Source organism: Stegastes partitus, unplaced genomic scaffold, assembly GCF_000690725.1.
Source record: "Stegastes partitus isolate 25-593 unplaced genomic scaffold, Stegastes_partitus-1.0.2 Scaffold206, whole genome shotgun sequence".
Lineage (NCBI taxonomy): Eukaryota > Metazoa > Chordata > Actinopteri > Pomacentridae > Stegastes > Stegastes partitus.
Window position 1 is genome coordinate 44,250 of NW_007577937.1, and position 23,984 is coordinate 68,233.

General features: G+C 40.3%; 1 protein-coding gene across 2 annotated transcripts in view; it reads right to left on the reverse strand.

The window, feature by feature from the left end:
• LOC103356500 (neurexin-1a-like) overlaps positions 1 to 23,984 on the reverse strand; it is a 153,400-nt gene that overhangs the window by 8,788 nt on the left and 120,628 nt on the right. The window contains exon 14 of one of the 2 annotated variants that reach the window (XM_008280659.1): positions 6,015 to 6,093. In XM_008280659.1, the coding sequence (XP_008278881.1) occupies positions 6,015 to 6,093 (79 nt within the window). Of the gene's footprint in view, positions 1 to 6,005; positions 6,094 to 23,984 lie in introns of both variants that reach the window. The other variant, XM_008280660.1, reaches the window with a different exon arrangement.

A 23,984-nucleotide genomic window follows, 5' to 3' on the forward strand; every position in this document is an offset into this window, starting at 1 on the left:
GCTAAATGAAAAAGTCGATAAAATTGCAGTATTTTAGAGAGCATTTTACTGATTAGACAACAGTGTATTACTGGGAAAAATTTCCAAGGCCGAGAATACGTAACTATACTTCTACCACTACCATAACTGACCCTTGGCTGGGCTGCTTTTCTTTACTTGGGTAAGCAAAGTCTTTCATGGCCTACTTAGACTTATAAACAGACACATTGTGTTAGCATCAATGTCAGCACAGCAAAAAGATATGTGGTAGAAAAATAAAAATAATTGAAAATATAAATATGGTGGGATCAGTAAAGAGAAAGACTGACAGTAAGTGTGAAATCCTGTTTTCTCTCAGAACACACTTCATTTAAAATAGGATGTAGAAAGAAGACTTGGATGGCATAATCCTCAGTGAAAGAGTGCAGAAAAACAAAAATGGCAAAATTCCATAAGATGGTCTGCATAAATGGAGAAAAGCACAGAATAATAAGAGCAGCGTGCTTGCACAAGAACATACATGATGCTTGAAGGTCGTCTGTGTTTGATTGCTGTGAGCTGTGATCACGTCCAGTTTTGAAAAGGCTTTTTCATTAGTTAAACCATCCCCGCTAGTGGCAGTCTGTTGGCATGCAAGGCGCATGACAGTGTATTGAGCAAAGAAGGAAATGAACACACACAGGGTTCCAGCTGGGTATGATTGAATAACCTATTAAATGTGGGCAGTGACCTCTTAAGCCAGCGCAGTGCTGTTAATGTTTCATTAATCTCACAGCTACTTTTAAAACAATAATTTACTCGATTTTTTTTTCTCTCCTCCTCCTGGCTGGGTGCATTCCAGCCATTGCCGTCGGGTTAAAGAGAATATTCATTTGGCGTATGATTTATTGGTTTACTCAATGTATTGTTTCCATACCCATAAATTAAATCTATTAAAACAAATGTCAAACACATTAGTAGCTGCTAATGTCACGGCGGAATGCTTGAGGATAGAAAAGGATGAGAGAGCATAGAGAGAAGAGGAAACTAGAGATGATTAACCTTAACCTGCCTATGGGCAATCCACGGTGAAGGGCTATTGGAGCTGAGAATAAAGGCACCGCAAGATTATTTGTGAAATGTAGAATGAGGCGTATATTGAAACTCTCGCCGAGGCTGCCGGTAGGAGCTTATATTTGTCAGGGTGCCTATTTATTTCACACAAATCACATTTCACATGACTGCGCGTTGCATAATTAATGATGGTAGAATGGTAGAAAAACAAAGGTGCAAACATATAAAAGATGCAAAGAACATCGAGCTGATGCATCAGTGTTGTGATAGGACATATCATTCTGCTTCTGTGTACTTTGTGCAAAGAAAAAAACACATGAGCGGCTGGGATCAGAGAATTCTAAGTTCAGAGGAGACACATTGTGTATTCTGTCAGCAACAAGACAAACTTTCTTATGCTTTCCTTCATCATTTTTTTTCCAGCATAAAATATGTAGATTGTTATCAAGTAACAATTAAGGGAGTGTCGTAGTGGCATGGCGCAATAAATATGTGAAATATGTGAAAATAATGTATTACACCAGTTATGAACTATGAAAATCAGTCTGTATTTAAAATGTACTATCACTTCATTATTGTTTTCATAGTTCACTGTTGATCTCTATGGGCTATAAATAATAATAATAATAATAATAATAATAATAATAATAATAATAATAATAGATCCGATTTATATAGTGCTTTTCTAGACACTCAAAGTGGCTTTACACTGTCAATTATTCATTCACACACGTTCATTCCAGTGGTGGAAAGCAACAATTGTAGCCACAGCTGCCCTGGAGCAGACTGACAGAGGTGTAGCTGTCATTCTGCCCCTCCGACCACCACCTCAAACAATCCATTCAAATGCCTTCACACCAGGCACGGTGGGTGAAGTGTCTTGCACAAGGACACAACGACCATGACACAGGTTACAGGGCGGAATCTAACCACCGACCTTCCGATCATTGACCGACTCGCTCTATCACCTGAGCCACAAATAATTATTTTGGAAAATAAGCTTTCTGTTACATGACACAGGTGAAACAAACATATAATGTGTTAATTAGTAAGCTTTAGTGAAGATGCTAGATGGATTTTGTTAGTGCTGGAGGTTAGTGTAACCAGCTGTTTTAACCTGTTTTCAGTTTTTGCATTAAGGTACACTACCTTAATGAATGAAATGAAATGAAATGAATGAAATTAATGAAATGAAAAATACTTTATTTATCCCAGAAGGGAAATTCAATTGATACCTTATCTCAATAATTTCCCTGAGGTTTGCACCAAAGGGATCAATACAGTTCTATTCTATTCTATTCTATTCTATTCTATTCTATTCTATTCTATTCTATTCTGTTCTATTCTATTCTATTCTATTCTACCTGGCTGCATCCTCACATTTACCATGCAGACATAAGGGACAACAAAAGGGACCAATATTCTTAACTGACTCTCTGCTTAAACACAAATAAATTTAGTTCCCAAAATGCCAAATATCGCTTTGATATTATATTTGAATTAAATTTTAGCTAAATAATTTTGTTTCGTCTAAATATAAATTTGGAGGCTTAATGCTGTGAAAAATAAACTATCACATGTCAAAGGCTATATGACTAACACATTTTAAATTACTTTATATAATACAAGGTATATGTTTTTCTCAACTTTACTGTGATCCATTTAATATGTTATGAGTAAAATATGCAAGACTCAACCAACTTTGGTGACTACATTTTGGCCAATTCGAACAAATATGGGGGACTAGCTCAGAGAAGAGCAAATTATGTGGAACAAAGGCAGTGGTAGGATGTAACCATGTAACCTTGGATATGGGTCGCTGTGCAGCAGCTGCCCTCCATCAACAGCCCGCATGACGCCAATGAAATGAAGCAGGTAGGTAAGAGACATTCGTTCCATCTGACCCCATGCAGCTCGGCAACAACCTTTCCCATTAACTTTCACCATGAAAACTGATGCTAGAGCTGGAAAATCAGCGCCAGCAGCTGTGATCTCAACACACTGTTCACCAGGCTATTTTCACCCAACCAAGCCCACTCTTATTTTTTTTTCTCCAGATGATTGGCCAACATCTCATAGTGGCCTTTAAGTGAGCAATCTCTTCTTGCAGAAAAAGCACGACTCGATTGAGCTAAATGTCAGAATTTATACAACATTTCTATAAAAACACAATTGCCCTCGGAGGCATGTTAGGTCATTACGCAGAATATTTGCATGTATTTTGATACTTTTTCTCTCTTAGGTAAGGTGATACATGGAAGCTAAAGGCCTTAGCACACTTTAGCTCACTTAACAATTGTCACCATAGGCGTTACAAAGATAGGTACATTGTGTGCGCCTGTAATCGTAGCATTCAGCTGTCAGAGCCTGGCTGCCGAGTATATGCACAACACCGAGCCGTCCTCCTATTGCAGATCAGATGTGTTGCAGCATCATGGGCCTGTGTATTCCTCTGTGGTTTCCTGAACCAGGGGAGGAGGATTCAATTTGGTGCAGTATGATCTAATCTGAGCCCTGCCGGGTGATAAGCTCTGCTTGTACCGCTGGCTTTCCACGGTTTCCGGAAGTAAGAGTAATAAAGCTCGGCAATAAGTAAGTTTCCTCTGATTCATGTCATTCAACAGCCGATAGCGACGGCTGTGGGACAAGACTCCAGTGAGATACACAGTGATCTAGAGCTGACCTTGGACCGCGGCTATAATAGTCTGTTTCAAAGCTCACCTCTTGGGATCACTTATGCACCAACATTATCCTACTGTATATGTACATGTGCTGCGACGCCTGAGCACAAGGTTGACGGAGAGAGAGAGAGTGAGAGCTATCAGAAGTGCAAGCATCTGGCCTTTGCTTTTGAGTTTCCAGACAGAACAGTCTGTCAAGGTGTTTCATGAAAAATGATATATTATTGGTGTCATTAAAAGGAGTCGGCTGAACAGTAATATGAGAAAGTAGTACTTTATCAGCGATGGTGTATCCTGTTCTTTATGCACAGCAACCCTGTCTGAGATGTGGTGAGTGCTTGGCAGAGCGTGTGAATCGTTGTGAATGTAGATATTAATCAGGATACGGTGTTAGACAGCTGCCACCCTGGGAGCCCACAGCTCTGGTGTCAAATCCCCTTCAGTGATCACAGAAGGAGAGGGATACTCTGCGCTGGGAGTGCGCGTCCCTGAGCATCACACAGTTCGCGACTGATGTTTTGGCAGATGCCCTTGTCAAAAAATATCATAATGCAAGCTGCTAGCGCGAATCAGTACGCAGCCCAATCTCCTGTGTACGGTATTTGTCAGAGGTAGCAGATGTATATTGGAGGTTCCGATTGTGATGCTGCCCAATGGGAATATCACTTTAATGTGCAGTATGAGAGTTATAGGAAAAGAGTAAGTGTGGCAGAAGCTAATCTTGCAAGTGGAAGGCTAGAGGAACAGGAAGACAGACAGACTTAGAAAGTTGATAGTCTTTGCTGTGGGGCAGACATTAATTTAGTGGAGGTTTTATGACCACATACTGATCGATAGCACATTTAGATGGAGTGGGGGGCCTTGGGTCTGGACTTAATTGTTCTCTGTGCTTCTCATCACTTCAGAATGCATTTGGAAATCCTTCTATTCATAGGCAGACGCTAGGGTTAGACTTAATTGCCCTCCATGTGTGGCAAGGTAAGAGATTAAAAGTTTGGCGGCACTGCAGCGAACAAACAGATTTACTATCCCAATTTGTCAGAGTGAAGCCAGGAAGCAGTATTTTTCAAACACGTTTGGGAGAACAACAAGTGGTTATTTTAATTTTAAATTTACCAGGGCTCCGGTTGGTATGATATACACCAAAATGTGTTTTATGATGAGAAACACCTGATATGTGCCTCACTCAAAGGGACGCTCCGTGCAGCTGTTGTGCACAATTGTACATGAGAAACAACATGATGAACTCCCACTGTCCGCCGCAGAAGTTAATTAACAACAGTGGGGACCCTCTATACACCCGTAAAAATCAGCCTTCACACGCTCCTCTCCAGAGTTACCCTCTTTCATATCATGTGCTGGCGTCATGTGGGCCCGATAATTACAACTGTGTGTTTTTCTGTCTTTCTGAGAACTCCCCTGGTTGTGAATTAACAAATGCCAAGAGCTGATGAAGACAAATAGGTGCACAATTAAAACACAGTAATAACAGCTGCTTTGATGCATACAAAACACCTTAAGCAGTGGGAAGTTTTAGTTATGCATGCAATTCTCAGGGAGAGTATTGTTCTGAAAAAAAAAAAACAAACTCTGGGGTTTGGGCGAGCTAGATCGTGATGGGTGGAAGAAAGAGAACAATGGTTCTAGGCTTATCAATCAAAACAGAACAGGAAGTGAAAGCTATGAAACCCATCAGTCTGAATAATATCCGCCACACCCTGTGTTATGTTGTGACATGTTAATGAATAAACATGTAAATTAGTGAGTTTTGGGAATGCTGGAAGATGGATTCTATTTCCATATTTATTGTACAACACTGAATTGCAAGCAGATGTGAAAGTGGTACCGATCCAATCTAATTCTAAGCAAGAAATGCTTCTTAAAAATGGTGAACTGTTGTTTGAACCTACTTCTACCTACCAGTTGGCCAAGATGCTTGACCATCATCATAAATTGGTGTAATTTCTTGTTTTAAAAAGCTTTTTTTCTTTTTTTTACTCCATTTAGATTTTACATTTCTAGACGCTGAACTGTTAGAACCACTAAAATCTGACTGAAAGAAAGCTGCCCAGACTGACCTCATGGATAGCCTGCAGCTTGCTGTATCATACATTCAGTGGTAGCCAGAAGAACAACTCTGCCTCTGAGAAGTGTTCAAGCTTTAACTAAAACTCCAATCTGCTCATTTACACGCTGTGCACTAGCCTGGAGTCTCTTGGTGGGGGTGGACCATGACACACAAAGACACACTGACACACCCAGAGAGAAGTAGAATAAAAAGAGATGACTAACCTAACCCACCTGAGCTCGGCTCACAGGGATCAATGTCCTCATCATCGCTCGGGCACTCGGCTGATGCCACCAGCAAGTCGTCAGTAGTCTGAAAAGAGAGAGGCACACAGTGGTGAGGGCATGAAACACTTGGCTGCATCAATGGGGTAAAAATGAATCCCACTCCAAACTACCAATAGCTGTGTTACTGGAGGGTTAGGTTAAGCAGAGAGGGGCAGATGAGATGTGAATCCAGACAGCTACACTGTTTGGCTGCTGGATTCATCTGTCAACACGGTCACATGCTGCCTGGCGCTGTAGCAGCTGCTACGCTGCTCTCCAAGCAACACTACCCTTACAGAAATGAGATCTGATTATTGAGGAACAGTGGAGGCTGGAGTTCACAGCACAATTGTCAACTCGCATGCTCAATTTGTGTGTTTCAGCTGTGCGGCTTTGCATAGCCCTTTAAGGGATTGTTAGGAGCCATCACAAAACACCTCTGACATTTAGAGGACAACCAGCCATGAAAGCTTGAAAAAGAGATTGAAAGCAAAGGGCAGAGCAGCAAAGGTTTAAATCCCTACTTTTTTTCACCCCCCCTTTTCTTTCAATGTGATTCAGTATCTCTTTTACAAAATAACAACCCAAAATAAACCAAAATCATTGCATATATATTGGTACTTCATTATTCTGCTGCCACATTTACTCTAATACCAAATCCATTTTAGATTGGTTTCCTCACCTGCCAAACGCGATACATTTTACCATCTTGGGAAATGGGAAAGGGCAAACAAAAGACCAGAAAAAAGTACACTGTAAAACATTATACTGCAATGTTCTTTAATAGTCTTGCTTCAGGCCATTTGATCAGCTCTGCGTTAAAGGTCATTTCATTTAAGCATGGCAGCCTCTTCAGGGCCAGGTTAGATTTTCTGTTACACAGTGCTACTAAGCAGAATAACCCGCTGCTATATATTTAGCCTTGCATCTCTACTTATCCTTTTTGTGCTAATAATTTTAAATCCTCAAATGCATGCTCGACAATACTTAATGTACTTGTTTTTTTTTTTCATTGCTGCCACAAAATAAATTTAAAAAGCGGGTTAAGGAATATATCACGTCCTAAAAAATGAAGATGGACTTTGGCTTTTATTTAATTTGTGCTCTTTTTTTCACTGATGTTTTACTGTGCATCAAAATATATCTGCAAGTTGGATTAGTATTGACTCATCTTAAGGAAATTAAAGGTGATGTCATTTTGCTTAACATCCATTTGGCTGCGCATAATGTAATTTTATTGTGACTGAAACATCATTTTGACATTCTGAACATGAACCAACATCATCTTTACATAATAGACCTGGAAATGATACATCAAACCCATTAAGGGAGTTGTGGTGGAGGGCTGTTTTTGGTGCATCTGTGCCGGGTGAGGCCTGGGGAAGCCGTCCAAATGTAAATTTAATTTGCTGTGCATGAGGCTGATATACAGTGTCGGCCATCCAGATGGCAAAACCGCCGGATCCTGGAGTGCCACATCCATCACTTCAGCCTTGTGATTTGTTTTTCCTGGCGGGAGATCTTGACACTCTGCACTCACTGGCAGAGGTACGGGAATCAAGGAATCAATACTGCCTCTCTCTTCTTCCCACCTTACCACTCTCATCCTCTCTCTCTCTCTACCTCTCACATCTTTCTTCTCCATTCTCTCTCCCTTCAACTCTGTCCTTCAGATTTATTTGCAAGCAGAGAAGAGGAAGCAATGTGATGTGGGTGTACTAGATGTAGGTTAACTCCCCATAGAATAACCTAAGCGGAGGTGTATGCCCGTTCATATTTATATGTTTCTGTCTCTCATTCAGGTCACAACGCCATGATGAGGCCTTCAACTCCTTCACCACAGTGAAATCCAATAATGCATATGGATATTTGTTTATCTCTTTACAAGACAATGTTCGATTTTGTAATTAAAGGTATAGACAATGAATCCAGTTTTGGATGAGATGCAGATACATTCATTCTTCTTCTGTTTTGCTTGTAAAGGCTGGAAATACATCGACGAACCAATAACCGGTGTGCAATGGACAAGATGTCAGATTGAATATCATAAAATAAAGTCATTTCACCTTCCAAGGGCAGTTTGGAGGATGTGCAGGCCACGTCTAAGTCCAGTTCTTTTATTCTATCATGATTTGAACCGTATGCCACACTTTCAAATTAATCTTGTGTGTGTAGCGGCCGTAAGCTTCTGAATCAACACTAAAATAATATCACGTTACTGGGCATCAGTCTGCCATCTAGGATTAGTGTGTAGGTCAACATTTTGATGTGGTCATGACCTGGTTGAAATCCAATAACATTACCAATTCATGGTGTCCTCCTCCAATGCTTGGCTTCTTTTTCACCCGTGACAATTCAATGTGGAGTATGTGAGGAGCTTACCATGCAATTTAGCCACTATGATGAAAACTGACAGGTAGCTTAGCTGAGATGCCAGAAAAGGACACTGAAATCTTAGGAGATTGTTTTTTTGTTTTTTTTTTAAAGGAGATGTCCTAAATAACACTGGATATTCATGTGATATTTTGACACTGCAGTTATTTTGAGTTTAAAAAAAAAAAACTACAAAACAAAACAACTGTAGGTGTTCTCATTTAAATGGCATCTTTTTCTAAAGTTTTCCAGAAATACTGTAGGCTTTGGGGAGGGTTCATTAGCTCGGAAGAGTCAGATTTACTGATGCAAACCGCATCATGCCCACAGGAAAGATGCCCCAATAGATAAGCGTATAAACAAGATGTACCTGTAGTTCATTTTATGAAGGTACTTCTAAAATGCTAAAAGCAAAGGCTTGGGGCTTGCAAAGCATCATTAATCTAGCGGTAAAGTGCTGAAGCCACGGTGAACCTACAGCACAGCTCATTTATCTGCCGGTGCTCTGAGCAGCAGAGAGCACACTCCTATAAGATGCACTAAGAAAACCTGGGGAGACAGTTGGGAGTATGAAATGCACAAAATGTAGAAGAAAAAGAAATGCTGTCAAGAGAAAGCTGCTTGTAGTGTCCGTACAAAGTGTATTAAAATGTTTATAGTTTCTAAGTACAGTGTCACTTCAAATACAGTACTTTAGGTGCCTGGCAGGAGTTTTATATACAAAGACAAATAAATCTTAGTAAACCTTTTAGAGAAGTAAATCTATCGACTGACCTTGGCTCATGCACTGATTGAACCATCAAAGAAGATGTGAGGAAAGGAAATTCCAGCCTGACTCAGCCAAAGGAGCCCCGGTGCTTTCTTTAGCACTGTCATGCTGGTTTTCGATCTGAGAGGATTGATAATGGTCCTCCTTAATGAGATGTCCAGGCCAAGCCGTGCTCTGCATGTGCTTGCTACAGCTTAGTCAGCAGTCTCATTCTGCTGGACACCAGGTTATCTACAGCCCTACAAACACTTATCTGCTCCTCACTAATACTCAACTACATTGCGGTGGCCGGTGCCACTCTCTAATAACCGCTATATGAAGTGGGTGGTTTTAACTGTAATGCACTACATTTGTACACTTCTCCCCTGAATACATGTTTTCCCCTCCTAATTCTAGCCTGTGCAGGGCGAGGGAGAGGGAGGAGAGGGGAGGGGAGGGCTGCTCTTCAGGGAGAATGCTGTGTGCTGCTGCCCCGGTGCTCGAGAGCAAGAGACACCTTCTCTGTGATAACCTGTCGGCATGTCTCTATGGAGAGCCGTGGGTTTTCACATTGTTTTCTCTCTGGTCTAATTTGATGAATGCTCTCTGGCACACAACATGTCTCTTTGGAGACGAGCTGAAAGTCAGGAGGACACTGAAGGCATCTGAAGGGTTTATCCAAAGCATGCCTCTGCTGTCCTGGTAATGTATTCCACTGAGGATGCTTGCTGTTTTCTTTTGCCTTTCTGTTTTTCTCCCCCCCTTTAGTAAACCCTCTTTTTTTTTTTTTTTTCTCCAAACATAAGCTCTTATTTTGCAAAGCTCTCTCCCTTGTTGTATTGCTATCAATGACTATAATAAAATTGATATTTTTTACTCAGTGTCCATAATCTGTTGCTTATTAAGATCTGGTGTAAATCCCAATACTTTTTCGGAATGCCAAAAATGCTGTGCTATTATCAGCCAGAACAATTTGGGTTGATTGAAAAATCACAGACAAAATGGCTTAGTAACACATAATCATCACACACAGAGAGAGAGAAAAAAGCCTTGCTGTTTGCTAAACTGCACACACACCTGCATAATTTTACTTCATAACTTTGTGTGACTTCACTGTCTCTTCATGCTCACATTAGATACAGTCCATTAGATGTAAGCGTCCTGCAGCAGAGGTGAACTGTGTGGTCATCTCTCTACCCGAAACTACTTCTTCTAATTTTACAGCTAAAATGTTATCTTTTGTTTTGCTTTAAACAAAGATCTTTGATTCTAATCGCATCTTTTATTCCTGCAGAGCAGATTTTAGTACTAATCAGTGTATAAAAGCAGTTTCATGCTGAGAAAACATATGTATAATGTGGAATTTGCATTATAGTTACAGCACAGTGGAGTTAGTTGAGGAGTTGCTGGAATATCAAGGAAATCAATAATTTATCCTTAATTATTTTATTTGAAAGTACTGAGGGTATACAATGCTCAGAAGATCAATTGAAGATAAAGGTTTTGTATTTTATAAAAGAGAGCCTGTTTCTTTTTTAAACATAAAAATAGATATTGTATCTTTTAAAGAAAACGGAGGACTGCTTTAACAGAAAATATCCTTGGCTTTTATAAATATAATTATTCTTTATAACTTCAACTGCTTTAAAGTTGTTCATATAGTACTTATCCTCATATTTCTTTCAGATCTGTTATCTCAAAATAATCCTATCAAGGGTACACACAAGTCTCCATTTTAAGCCAATAGTAAAGCTAAAAACTCCACCTATGTCTTGTCTGTAAACGCCAATAAGCCTGAAAGTAGAAGAATCAGTACTCGCTGTACGTTCCTGCTCAGAACATGTGCCATTATTTCTCATGCTGGCACTGATTTACGCTGATAGTGGCCTGCTAGGGTGCGTATCTGACCAGAGTTGCAGTGTGCACAGACTAATTGGGAGGAGTTTGTTGTCCTAAGCTCCAGTCTTGCAGCAACACATCATTATTGAGCCAGTGAGAGGGGGGGAGGCGGTGGGATGGCAGATAGAAAGGGCTCATGGTTAGACACGGTATGAAGAATGCCTCCCTATTCTTACACTGAGCTCCACATACCTAAAGGCGCTGCGATACAAAAGTACAGTCTATAACAGTGAAAATGGTGGCTAGTACTCTTTATGATCCAGGCTCATACTCTCTATTTACCCATAGCAGATATCACACTGCAGCAGCAGCTCTTATCAGAACGCCTGATGACATCCAAGTATCTAACTTAGCACCCTGGAACTAGGTCGATGTTGATGAATAATTTAGTCCCAGATGCTCAATAGATTCCAACTGAATAATGAAGGCGTGTGGGCCTCTCAGACTGTGAGTTCAGCTCTGTGTATTGCCTGGCCTTCGCCCACACTCTTCCTACTGCTGGCCTGCCAAGCTGTCAACGTCGTGGACTCACACAGATACAGACTTGCAAGGCTGAAAGACAATGGAATGGCATTAACACTGTAACAGCTAGTTGTGCAAGAAACGCTGACGGATTTATATACATGTGTATATACACACACGGTATATAACATACATATGTCCAAAACATCTGATTCTCTGAGCTCTGTCTTTTACAGCTAGTTAAGAAAAGCTCTGACGTAAAGCTTCATGGTGCCACAACAGATTGCCACTGCGACTCAGAATACAGTGATGAACAATAAGGAATAGCCAGCTGGATAAAAATGGAGCTATTCTCTACTACATCCTCGCTGAGGAGGATTTACATCAGATTGTGCATTTTTAGCAAATGGATCAACAAAGCCTCAAAACAGGCACAACCAGAAACATCAGTCAATAAATAAACCCAAAATATATGCAAAAGAGCTACAAACAAGACCAAGTGCATCATTATTTTTTTTTTCTCCCAGGAAGCAAATTGTTGAAATGTAACAGAAAAATTGTAAACTGCAAAAGAAATGTTCCACTGAGCAGGGCTTGTTACTATTATCGGTGTATCTGCACTTTCACTCACAGATATAGTTCTGTCACAACAGCAAGGTCTTGCATCAAGAAATACATTTGCAATTAACAGATTAGAAACAAATCTAGCTATAACACAGTCTGACCTCTTTGAATGTTAGCATGCTGCAGTCTTATTACTACATGAAAACGATTTATACAAAAACAAATTACGAACAGTATATAGTTTGAGAGCAAAATAGAGAAAGATGAATTTTGAAACTATAGTTCCTGATAAACAAAACTATTCCCAAAACAACAATCCTTGCTTTTCTGTCTCCAACAACTCCAACTTAAGGAACATCAAATAATGAGGCCACATAAATGTTATTTCTCAAAGCTGTCAGTGACTACCAGAGGTATTTTATTATGCATTGTAATATTTTAAATATGTGAAGGCCATAGAGTATATTGTGTAGGTAGTGTGATTTTTCAGAGCACCAGAGAATTCTTGAAAAAAAGATGCTGACATTTCTCAAAGGCAATTAACTCTGAATAATTGGTATGTTCTTCTTTCTGTTTTGACTGCTTGTGCACGCCATAATGTAAAACTGGCCATGGCAGACAGCTGTTTTCACTTGCTCAGTTATGAGACACCATCCCTTTTGGGAGAAAGGCTTTGCTTTATTTAAAATGAAGCAGCTGTTGCTGCAACTGGACCTCAGGCTGAGTATCAGAGTGTCATTAAAAAAAAAAGAAAAAAAAGAATGGTCGGAGGCTCTCCATCTCCTCCCCTGGTACCCACATGTCCCTGTCTTGCCATACATCTTCCTCAAGGCTTAAGTCACTGCACCCCAGACAGTCTAACAAGGTGCTGGGAGGCAGCTTCACACACCTGGTACACCCACGGCATGAAGTGTGCGAACACAAAAGTATAGTCTCTCACAGAAGCACACGCAGCCCCTGTTATGACTTAAATGAACAAAGACCATGGATTATAAAACATAATTTAGGCCTGACTATTTCTGTTTCAGACTGAATCAAAACAATTGCATGGATGTCTCTGAAAGATCACTCTTTTATTGTTACTGATGTGTTTAAAGGTTGCTGGTAATGTAACAGTGTGTTGATAAATCTCTCATTGTGGAAGGAAAGTCAAGGGAATTAATAGATTTAGCTTCCAGTAAAACAATAAGACGGGAATGAGTGAGCGGTGACAGGTCAATTGTTAGTTTGGCGCAGACACTCAGAAAAATCTTCGGCTGTGTAAAAATGAAAGGCTGCATTTAAGAGAGCGATACAAAGGGACAGGTGGGGGCTGATGTAGGAGTGTAAAGGTGTACTGTACAAAAGGATGTAGATATGAGGTAATTACAGAGCTGCTTCAAAATGTACACATGCCTGTGCCCTCGTGAAACATACTCTCTCTTGGGGACCTGAGAACACTGCTGTGTGAGGACTCCTTTTAATGTGGCTGCTTCAAGGCACTGCTTTGTAGATGTTCCTCAAGTCCCCCTCAGGACCCCGTTCGGCTTATTTTCCAGGAACAGTCATCCGCATGGCCTTAATGCAAATTCAAGACTTAGCACAGCGTATGATATGGCTCAGGCACCAAAGTAACCAGGAAAGTTGTCTGGCTGCGTGGGAGGAAGCACAAAGTCCATTTCCCAGTCAGTGTCTGCGTCACACTATCACCATGTCAGTCAGTGACTCACAGTGAACCATGTGTGACTGGTGCCGAATTCATCCTCTCGGGACAAGTTAAGACATTCTGCGTGACGTATGATAAACAGTTGATATTTTGATTTCTAATTAAGTATGACGTGTATTATTTATTACCGAGGACATATAAATAATGTGCACACAATATGGACGAGTGCCTGGAGTCACCTCACAGTGCAGAAAGAGCGCATATTGAGCGGCTGCCATGTAGTATACAGCTTCTAGCAGATTACACGGAGGAAGGCTGGATGCCTTCTGTTAGCTACATGCTCTAAATGATAAAATCTTAATATGATATTCATAAGACACTATCTGCTTCCATCTACCTCCTACGCTCCCTCCTCGTGTTCTCTCATTTCTTCCCTCTCTTGCTTATGCATAAACATTGCTCCATAGAAGTATATTACATGGTCGACTTTGTCCCTCCCCCTTATCCTTGCTTTCACACTTTTCAGATAAATGAAATCTGTCAGCATTGAAGCATTTTCCCCTCTGGATGCCCTGATATTTTCGTTATCTGAAATCGAATCTGGAGCTCTGTGCGTGTCTGTGGCTCGTCTTGGTAGTGATCTGGCCTGAGAGCAGAGAACTGCCCAGGAGGAATATCATACACTAAGGATAAGCTGGGGAACGGGGGAGGCATAACAATTACCAGAGAATGGCTTGTAATCATGCCGCTTTCTATCTAAATGCTAACATACAAACACTTGTCATTTTGGGGAAATAACTTGGTTCAAGCCAAAGGGACTATGTAATTCTTCATTTTCATGTTCTTTCCCCTCAAAATCTAAAAATAAATGACAAATCTAAGCATGTGTCTGTGTGTGTTTTGAGAGAGAGAGAGCGCAGAAGAGGAAGAGATATGCAGCTTGGCCACAAATCACTGTCTTCCTGACTTTACCTGCGTCTTGACATGCAGTCCCAGTCCCTCATGAGGTGACAGGAACAAATTTGTCATCCTAATATAGATGCCATCATTGCTGAGATGAATGTACTCAGGCCTAATTCCCATGTGTAACGTTTGCAAAAACATGACATGAGGAAAGAGGAAGAGCAGATTTGCCCTACAACAGCAGACCAGGTCGCCTGTAGCTCCCACAGAGCATCATCATAATCAGATTCCTGTCCTCCAGGTCGGGGTTTGTCATTCACAAAGGGAGTGCGAACGCCATAAACTAATGAGCGATGCTCTCGTTCAGTAGAAAGGAAACAAAACACACTGAAATAAAAATGAGTGTGGGAATCATGAAAAAATAAAAAAATAAAAAATAAAATAATGAAAAGCTTAACTTGGGCACCATTTATGGAATCTCTCAAGTAAAATTGATTTTTCCTCACTAATCCATCCTTGTGGAGTGCTGTAATGCCAGAGTTCAGGACTGCAGTTCATTTGCCCTTAAATAATTATATAGACTCGTTTTATTTCAATTTCTTTCATTTGACTTGTCATGACTTGGAAAATTTTGATAAATATGCTTCATTACTTTCTCGCCAGTGAGACAAAAAAGATTGTTACTACTCGCGTACTGGCAAAGCTGAGCACAAAGACTGGACGTAGGGCCTAGTCTCGCATTGCCAACCCATCGTGTAGTACATAATGGTCTGGCTGCATCACACCATCAATCTGCTATAGAGGAAAAATGGTCTGATTTGTTGGTATATCTTTAAACTAATCGCAGTTGTTGTGGGCGGGGCAAAACAAAAGCTTCTCACAAAATAGTGATCTGTGGAACTGTTGTGGTGGAACGTTTGCATGCAAGGAGAACAAACACTGTGATTAAAATGAATAATACACTGAAAAACAACAACCTAGCAGGGCTGCCTTATTGCACCATCCAAATCCTTGGAAAATTCGGCATTTTCAGCACAGTACGTTGGCTGTTGTTTATTCCCATCGTGAAGAAAACAGTAACACACAGATAGAGGACAAAGCAGCCTGAAATGAGTCCTAGCGTCCTACATCCAGTGAGTAAGACTAATCTAAAGCAAGCAAAATGTATGAAATTAAATGTGAGCCAACCAGCAGTGATGACACAACTCCTGGTAGCCATTGCACCAAGCCATGAACGATTCCAGCACATAACCTCTAGTAAAACCGCACAGTGTTGTTTGTAAGCTTTGTTTTTAGCACAGATGAAACTAACAAGAGAAAAAACACATGACATAAGTCAGATCTTTCCCTCTATTCAGTTTACAGATGTAAGGATGCTATCAATCGTCTTATCCATGCTTCTGCAAAAGAAAGCTAAACAAAATATGAAATTATTCTTTTAAATAATTTCACTCCTTTTCCAAAGCCACTTCTCTATTACTCTTTTGCTCATGAGCACTTGTCTGACAACATAACTAGCTTTGTTTTGCTGGCATGCTGATGCCTCATTTCATTTCTGTACCACCTGGAATTTGTTGTATCTTAATTTAATCTGGTAATGACATTACTTCACGTTATCTTCCCATCCGTCCCTAAATGTCCCTTTATGGTACTTGGTCTGGTGTCAGGACGGCTGCTCCCCGAAGACAACCAGCCATGTTGGCACGTGTACGGTACGATCGTAATCTGAGGCGGATGGAGACTCGATCGCTGTGCTGGTGGGAAACTGCACACACATGTTGGAAAGTTTTGTTCTCCGCATTCACATATGTTCCATTTGGGTTGTATAATTTAAAGGACAAATTATGGGCTTTATCCAAGGATGGAAGAAAAATGTGAGTTCTGGTTTGAAATTAAAATGTCAAACATGACTCTCACTGTTCATCACTAAGGGAGCTTTTGGATACGTACGCCGGTTTGTGCCTTCCACCTTCTATCAAGAGTTTGAGAAAAATATTTTTAAAAATGCAGAGAGCTCAGCACGGCTCAGTGAACAGTTGGCACAGTGCTCATGTTCATGAATGCAATGTATTAACCAGCTGATCGCAGTGTCTTGCAGGTGGGGGCAACACACTGTAGGACAAATTGTATCTTATGTTTAACAGTTGGCTTAGGACTATATTCTGCTTCAATAAATCATAACAGCAAATGTCTTGAGAGACAACAATATGGTCTATAAAACATGCTGTAAAGCTGTCAGTGTCAGTATCTCCTCCACGCACAAACCAACACTTTATAAAACAACAGAGACACTGCGTAGGTTTCATTCTTGTCATCCAAACAGACTTAGTGGGACAATCTGCAGTCCTCTGTAACGATGCCAGTAGTGTGGAACCTGCAAAAGCAAAAAGCAAAAAAAAAAAAAAAGCGTCTTTGTTGTCTATTTTAATAATGGCAGTTTCTGTGATGAACTTGGCCAAAACAGTTTTAGAAAAACTTTAAAACAAGCGAAATAAATCACCAAAGGAAGATGAGGCACTCAGTCGCCTCAGCTGGCTAATGTGACGATCATCTACCTGCTGCGGACGAGCCTGTCGCCTCTGTCAACCGTCAAAAGACGCAAACATTCATCAAATCAAGCAAACGCTCACTGGCATGTATGTGTTCACCCCTGCCAAGGTGGATTGGATCAGTGAGTCACATGGACTCTATGTGTACAACACAGTGTTGAAGGGCAGTTTCCATAATGGCCCCTGGTGAGGCTGAGATGATGGATATGGCCTGTCGCTGAGAGTGAACGCCGCGGGCCCGGGGCCACCGCAGGTCTACAGCGTTACCTCTTTTGCCATCTGTCAGCACTGGGTGGGCACAAACCGTGGCTGGGTCCGGGGCAGCACACTCCAGGACCACCGAAAACGACACACCGCCTCACGTTTAGGGACAAGGTGGGGAGGTCAGCGAGACAGACAAGTGCTGCAGAGGAGAGCTGTCCATCTATTCAACCTGCTTCTTCTCTCACAAAAATGATTGCTGTTGTTACACGTGTGTCTATTGGATTATCCACTGTGGCTTTTCTGTTTCTTCTGCTTCGGTGGGTATCAGGTATTTTTTTTATAAGGGCAAAAAAAAAAAAGATAATAAATATAATAAACCCAGAAAAATCAATAGTGCACCTGTCAGTGAAGCGAGATGTTCGATAGCTATTGCTCTTTTTTCTCAAGCTTACAGTATCTCAGTAGCATTATGGTCAATCCCATACATCTGCATTGCAGGGGAAATCTTATCCCAAGGATGTTTTCTTTCTCTGAATAATTGAAGGCACCACAACCTTATAGGGCACTGACACTCAGACTAAACACTGCAGTATGTTTCTAAGTCCACGAGACAGTTGGGCTTAATATTTGGAGTGAAATCAGACTCATTCAACGTGATTGAACCCTCGCTGATTAATCCCTTACCCTTTTAATGAGGAACATTGTGTGTTTCCTTAGTAACCTCTCAGTTTGCCGTGCATGTGTCTGTTATTTTTTTTTTAAATTGGTGAGCAGAGAGAGGTAGAACTTAAAAAGAAGGGTGGTTGGTTTTCATTTTACAATGAGATCTGCTTCTAGATGAGTTGAAGAAAACAGTTCCACTTGGTTAGCAATGTGACAAGCAATTCCTGATACAAATATGAAAAGAAGACTGGATATAAAAAAAAAGAAGAAAAAAACAGACAATCATTTTACAAATCAGTAATTTCCCATTTTTCTCTACGAAGTCCAGCGATATTAACATTACAAAACAGGCTCTGATTATATTCTGTGAAGACAAAATAAACAGCTTCTTTTTGAACAGCTTCAACACAACTTTCATATTTTTGACAAAATGCGCGCTACATATATATATGAATGTCTATTTGATCATGTTATTACATGCGTGGGAAGACAGCAGTTCCATGTAGACAAATGAAGTGACTGATATCCAATTATTTGTCTTTGATTTGTCACAACAAAGGAAATTTAAATAAAAAGAAGAAAATGAGTTTCAAATCTTACCTACAATGACAGGCAAGATGAGGAACGGGATGACATTAGAAATTCATTTTTTTTTAAAAACTGCAACCTCACTTATACATGGCAATTTCATGCTAATGTGAAGTGAAGCTACATGGGTGCCATCCATACATCTGCTACAAATGAGACTCTATATTTCATTTAACTGTCATGTGAGTTCACCGGCTGACAGACTGCAAAATCCTGGCGAGCTACTGTGGCACGCTGTCCCATCTTTTCCCTGATTCTTCTCTTTGCAGTAAAGATATAGAGCATGAAAGCTTAAAAACAAGTAAATAAATAAAAATAATCTTGAAATTCAGCAGTGATGCTTGTGTTTCGTGGTGATCACGTGTCAAACACAGGTGGTTACAACTCCTAGTGCAATGAAACAGACAAATAAAGTTTGACTTTGCTTTATATTCTGCAATAAAATTGAGTAGGGACATCAGTTTTAACTGATTGCTATTCAGAATACAGTATGCACTTTTCTTTCTTGTTAAATGTTTGCCTTCCTCCCCCCTCCCCCATTAGCTGAAGCGTATTTTGGGTAATTTCATATATGTCAGTCAAAAGTCAACTCACCTTAGCCTTGGTATTATGAGCAGCCAGTTGCTTAGTAACTTGGCAAATCTATATTTGAGGAAACTAATGTCTAATTCACTGTTAGGAGAAGAAAGACACAGTATAAGAACAAAAAAAAAGCCAATTGTGTAACAGGTTAGGCAGCTGGCACATTGATTATGCCTTTTCTACAACAGAGCGTTAACAGTCTTTAAGTTAAGGTGGAGCCGCTGTCACAGACCTCACTTTCAGTGTGGAAAAAAAAAAAAAGCTAAGTAGTTAAAATTTGTTTTTCATAGGTGTTTATCAGACAACTACATGAGTTTAAAATTCAGCTTCCTATTTATATCTATCCTAAATATCAAAGAGCAATGTCAAAATGTAGATGTTGATATCATGAAACTAAATGAAGACTGAATCATCCTTAAGCTCAAGACTGAGTATCACTTCATGGTGCGCAATTAAAGAAGCTGCACTCCTAAGATAAGACTCAGGTCTGAATATTGATGCATGCAGGATTAGTATTAAATCTGGGCTGTGCAGCTTTATTGCGGCCTCAATTTGTAAAACAATAATCCCTACTAGTATTAGGACGACCACAACAATGCCTTAAGGTAGATCTAAACATAATAAAGAGACATAGTGCATGGAAGATTAAAAAAGGAGAGAAGCTGCAGTTGCACAAGATTTTTCACCGCGAGATTACTGTGACACTAAGTTTATTGTAGTGTTTGTAAGAGTCAGCGAGGGAGGCTAGAAGGTACCCAAACGCTACGCCGAAGGTGTAGCAGAGCAGCATGTCAAATCTTTGATTATCCCTGTGAATTATAGAGGGGTCACGTTTCTGCCCCTCGTCTCAGGGGCCAAGACAAACAGAGCCACTACGAGCCAGTTCAGCTGGAACTGAACCATGTGCTGTGAGTGCAAATGAAATGGCCCACACAATGTGTTTTGAATGTTCCTCACTTCCCCTGAATGGCCGTTACATCCACCTCAACCCAGGGTTAATTCAGAAGTAGTGGAGGCAATTGGCTATTTGTTGGCGATGATGTGACATAGTGGCCAATCGCTCTCCCTTGGAACAAGCTATAATCAGCATTTCTTGATTTTTCACCAGCCACAAACTATAAAACTGGGATTGCCCAAAGCACAAAGGTTATAAAGGAAACATGGCAAGCGTGAAAACGTCGGATGAGGTCAAAAATGACCATTGTGCTTAAGTGAGGACTGTCTTATATTTGATATTCAAGGTCAGTGGAGCAGAAATTCTAATGACTCCTGCTATCTGCTGACCTCATCTACTAGATGGACTGTTACAAATTTTGGAATGACATTCATGGTTGCCAGTCGCTGCATCCGAGCTTCACTTTGCTTTTTCTCCATTTTAAAAGATGTGTAAAAGGACAAGCACTTTCAAAACCAATGAGAAGAATTTGAGATTGACTGCTTGATACCAAATTGCATAATAACATAATACACACATCAAAGTTTGTGTTCTACATACTACAAATGCAAAAAAATAATGGCACAGTTGTGTAACATTACTGCGTGTCCTCTTTGACTATTCTTTCTTTGCGTCTCTTTGTGATTCTGAAGTCTAAAGCAACTTTAGAGGATATTCCTGCAGACAACACTGGTTGTGGATGGCAGCCTCACATTAGGAACACTTGTGAGATTTATATACTGTATGTGTGCTGGCCAGGGTTGATAATACAGAGCAATGCCCGCGAGGATCCATCACTGTCAAGAGCTCTCAATGGCTCTTCTAGATAGCAGACATTTGTCTTTTTTTTTTTCCCTTTTTTGCTGGGAGGGTAACAGCTACATAGGGTACTATCTTTTATCCTTTAGTGGTTTTTGATTAAACATCTTCTGGTATTAAATATTATCTTTCTGAAGCTTGACATTTACCTTCATTTTGTGCATCGGACATTACAATCGTATCCCAGACTTACACATTTGCAGAATTGTTATCAAATCGTAACGTTCTAGAAAGAAGTTCCACATTTTAAAAAATTGAACTCAATAAATTAAACAGATTAAAAAGTTTTGCTGAGGACCACGGAGCCCGGAGCTAGGTCACCACAACACTGACAGTGCCTGACCACTGGCAGCTAGTGCTGCTATTAGACCAATGTAGGTTGGCAGAATGGGCTCCAAATTGACACCAGCAGATACTGCACTCAAAATCTTAAATTTGTCTCCAGCAAAGTTGAACTTTTTTAGGTGCAATGAGGACAAGAACTTGCTAATTATCTGTAACAATAAATAAATGAGGCAGGAATATTCCAAATCCTACAAGAGAAGGGAGCAGCATTTCTTGGTGTGTATATGTGTACGGTGGCTGGTTCATTGTTTGCAAATGCATACACAAGTGTATTATGGTTTAATTGGATGTGACCAGGCACCGCTGCAGGGAGCAAACACTTCATTAAGACATGACAGTCCAGCCCATACAATAAGATACCTCCCCCGCATAGGGCAGGAAGCACACAGCATAAAAAGCCACTACAGAGAATATGTGACACCCAAGTTTAAAACCTCGTCGTCAAGAAGCCTCGAGACATATTCAAAAAAAAAAAAAAAGAGAAGGTAACATCAAGGCTAGGTCTCACTGTTATTCACTATCTCTGTACTGGAGTGGGTTTTAAGTCCTGGAATTGAATCAATCCAATTATCCCTTAAGCAAATGTAAAATCCAAATCACAATTAAAATATTCTGAGTCATCAGCTTTTTTCCCATGGTGCATTTCTTTGCTGATTATGCCAGCGTGCTCTAAGATGATAATATTCCTGTTAATAAAGCATGAGTGGACACCCAGTGGCTTGAGGAGAATGACATTAATGTAATGTTACCCATAAGCCAAGGCCCACAGTATTCAACAACAGTCTAACCCCAGTTAAGCATTTAGAGAACTTTTTCATGGGGCACCTGAGAAGGCAGACCCTTTAAAGTCATTAGTCTAATGATGATTAGCAATGGCTTCACCCTCGGAGATAACTGGGCCAACGCAAGCAGACACACCCTTAAGTCTGCCTAGCCAGTGTCACTGAAGGATTTCAGTCTGCTGGATTCTTTTTTTTTTTACAGTGTCTGCACAGCAAGGCAGGAGTGTTGACCACATGTAAAACTTCTCTTGTACTGTATATAGGATATATCAAGAGTGAGTGGTTACAAGAGGCTAGAGATTGTGTGTGCTTGCAACCGAACTGATTAGTGAGATTATTAAAATCGTGCTCTGGCTCATTCAGTCATCTTTCACTATTGCGTTCATCAGTTTATTCAAATAAATAGACAATCTTTGAAGTTCTTCACTTTGTGTTGGGCGCTTTGCATCTGCCATGTCTGAGTAGTTTTCTTTTTATATCAAAACTCCTGCCTTTTCTGTTTATGTATTACACAAAAAAAAAAAAAAAATTAAGGACTCAACATGAACTTGGGGTTGTGCACACATTAATTTGTCTGATCAAATGTGATGTGGAGAGACTAGGTAACCCCTCAGGTTGTATAAAATCATATTTGATCAAACCTCTTCCGTGGTGCTAAAATGGGAGCAGTATCTATCTATCTATCTATCTATCTATCTATCTATCTATCTATCTATCTATCTATCTATCTATCTATCTATCTATCTGCTCTCTCAGACCTGTTTTTCTTATTATTTTGGATCCTGCTGCCCTCTTTGACAGTCTGATCGACATTTTCCGGAGCCCTTTTTTTCTTCCACTAAGCTTCAGTGGTTAGAGCCTGATACTGCTGCTGCCTGTGCTCGCCATTTTATTTCCACTGGGGCCAGCCATACTAAAAATTTATGTGTCCCAGTAATGTAAGGCTCTTAGGATATAAAAGCATCCAGTGAATTGCGTTCGCCATCAGAGGAGAGATGGAACAGCTGGACAATGATTAAAATGCTGACTATTCAAGAGAAAGGACAGTGAATGCACCATCTCTTTTTACTGAGGCCAGACATGATGTCTTTCTAAGTGTAGTGTCCTGAGACAATTTTGTCCTACCGCAGGAGCTCGCCACGGGAAGGTCGTCACGTTGAATCAAACTGAACACATTGACATCTCCCAACGCGCACGTTTTTGCATGCCTCATTCATCTCTCCACCTACATCACTGAGCAACTCTTTAATCCCGTGACCTTTTTTTCTGTATGAATGCATTTGATAAAACCTAAACCAACACAGTTAGCCTTGACTATTCTGCTTTCAATCCTTTATACGCCACTTTAAAGGTGCAACATGACGCGCCGCTGCAACGCCTATCTCTAAATTAATTAGATAAAAAGCCATTGCCATGAACCCACGTTAAACCTTACTGATACAGTGCATACATTTAAAACAACGAGAAGACTTTCAGTTCCCAAAAGACCTTCAAGTTTGAACTGTACACCGCTTACATCAAAAAACAATAACTGTCCATGTGACTGCCTCAAGGTAAATTGTTATTGATTATAACATTGGTGCAGAATCTGATTACCATAATGGCATAATGTCAGATATCCAAATATACAGATGCCCTGCATAAAATGCCCATCTCTGTAATAAACTACATTTATGAATTGTCATGGTCATTTATATCACTTTATTCCCCTCCAGATGAAAAGGTCTGCAAAAGACGGGCATCCATCTTATCAAGCCCTGTTCCTTTCTGCCAATCTCGCTGTTCCTTGGTAGCAATTTATAACACTGCATGGAGCTGGGATATAATTATAGTCTATTGTCTGATATTTCACCTGCATTACATGCTCTTGCTACGGT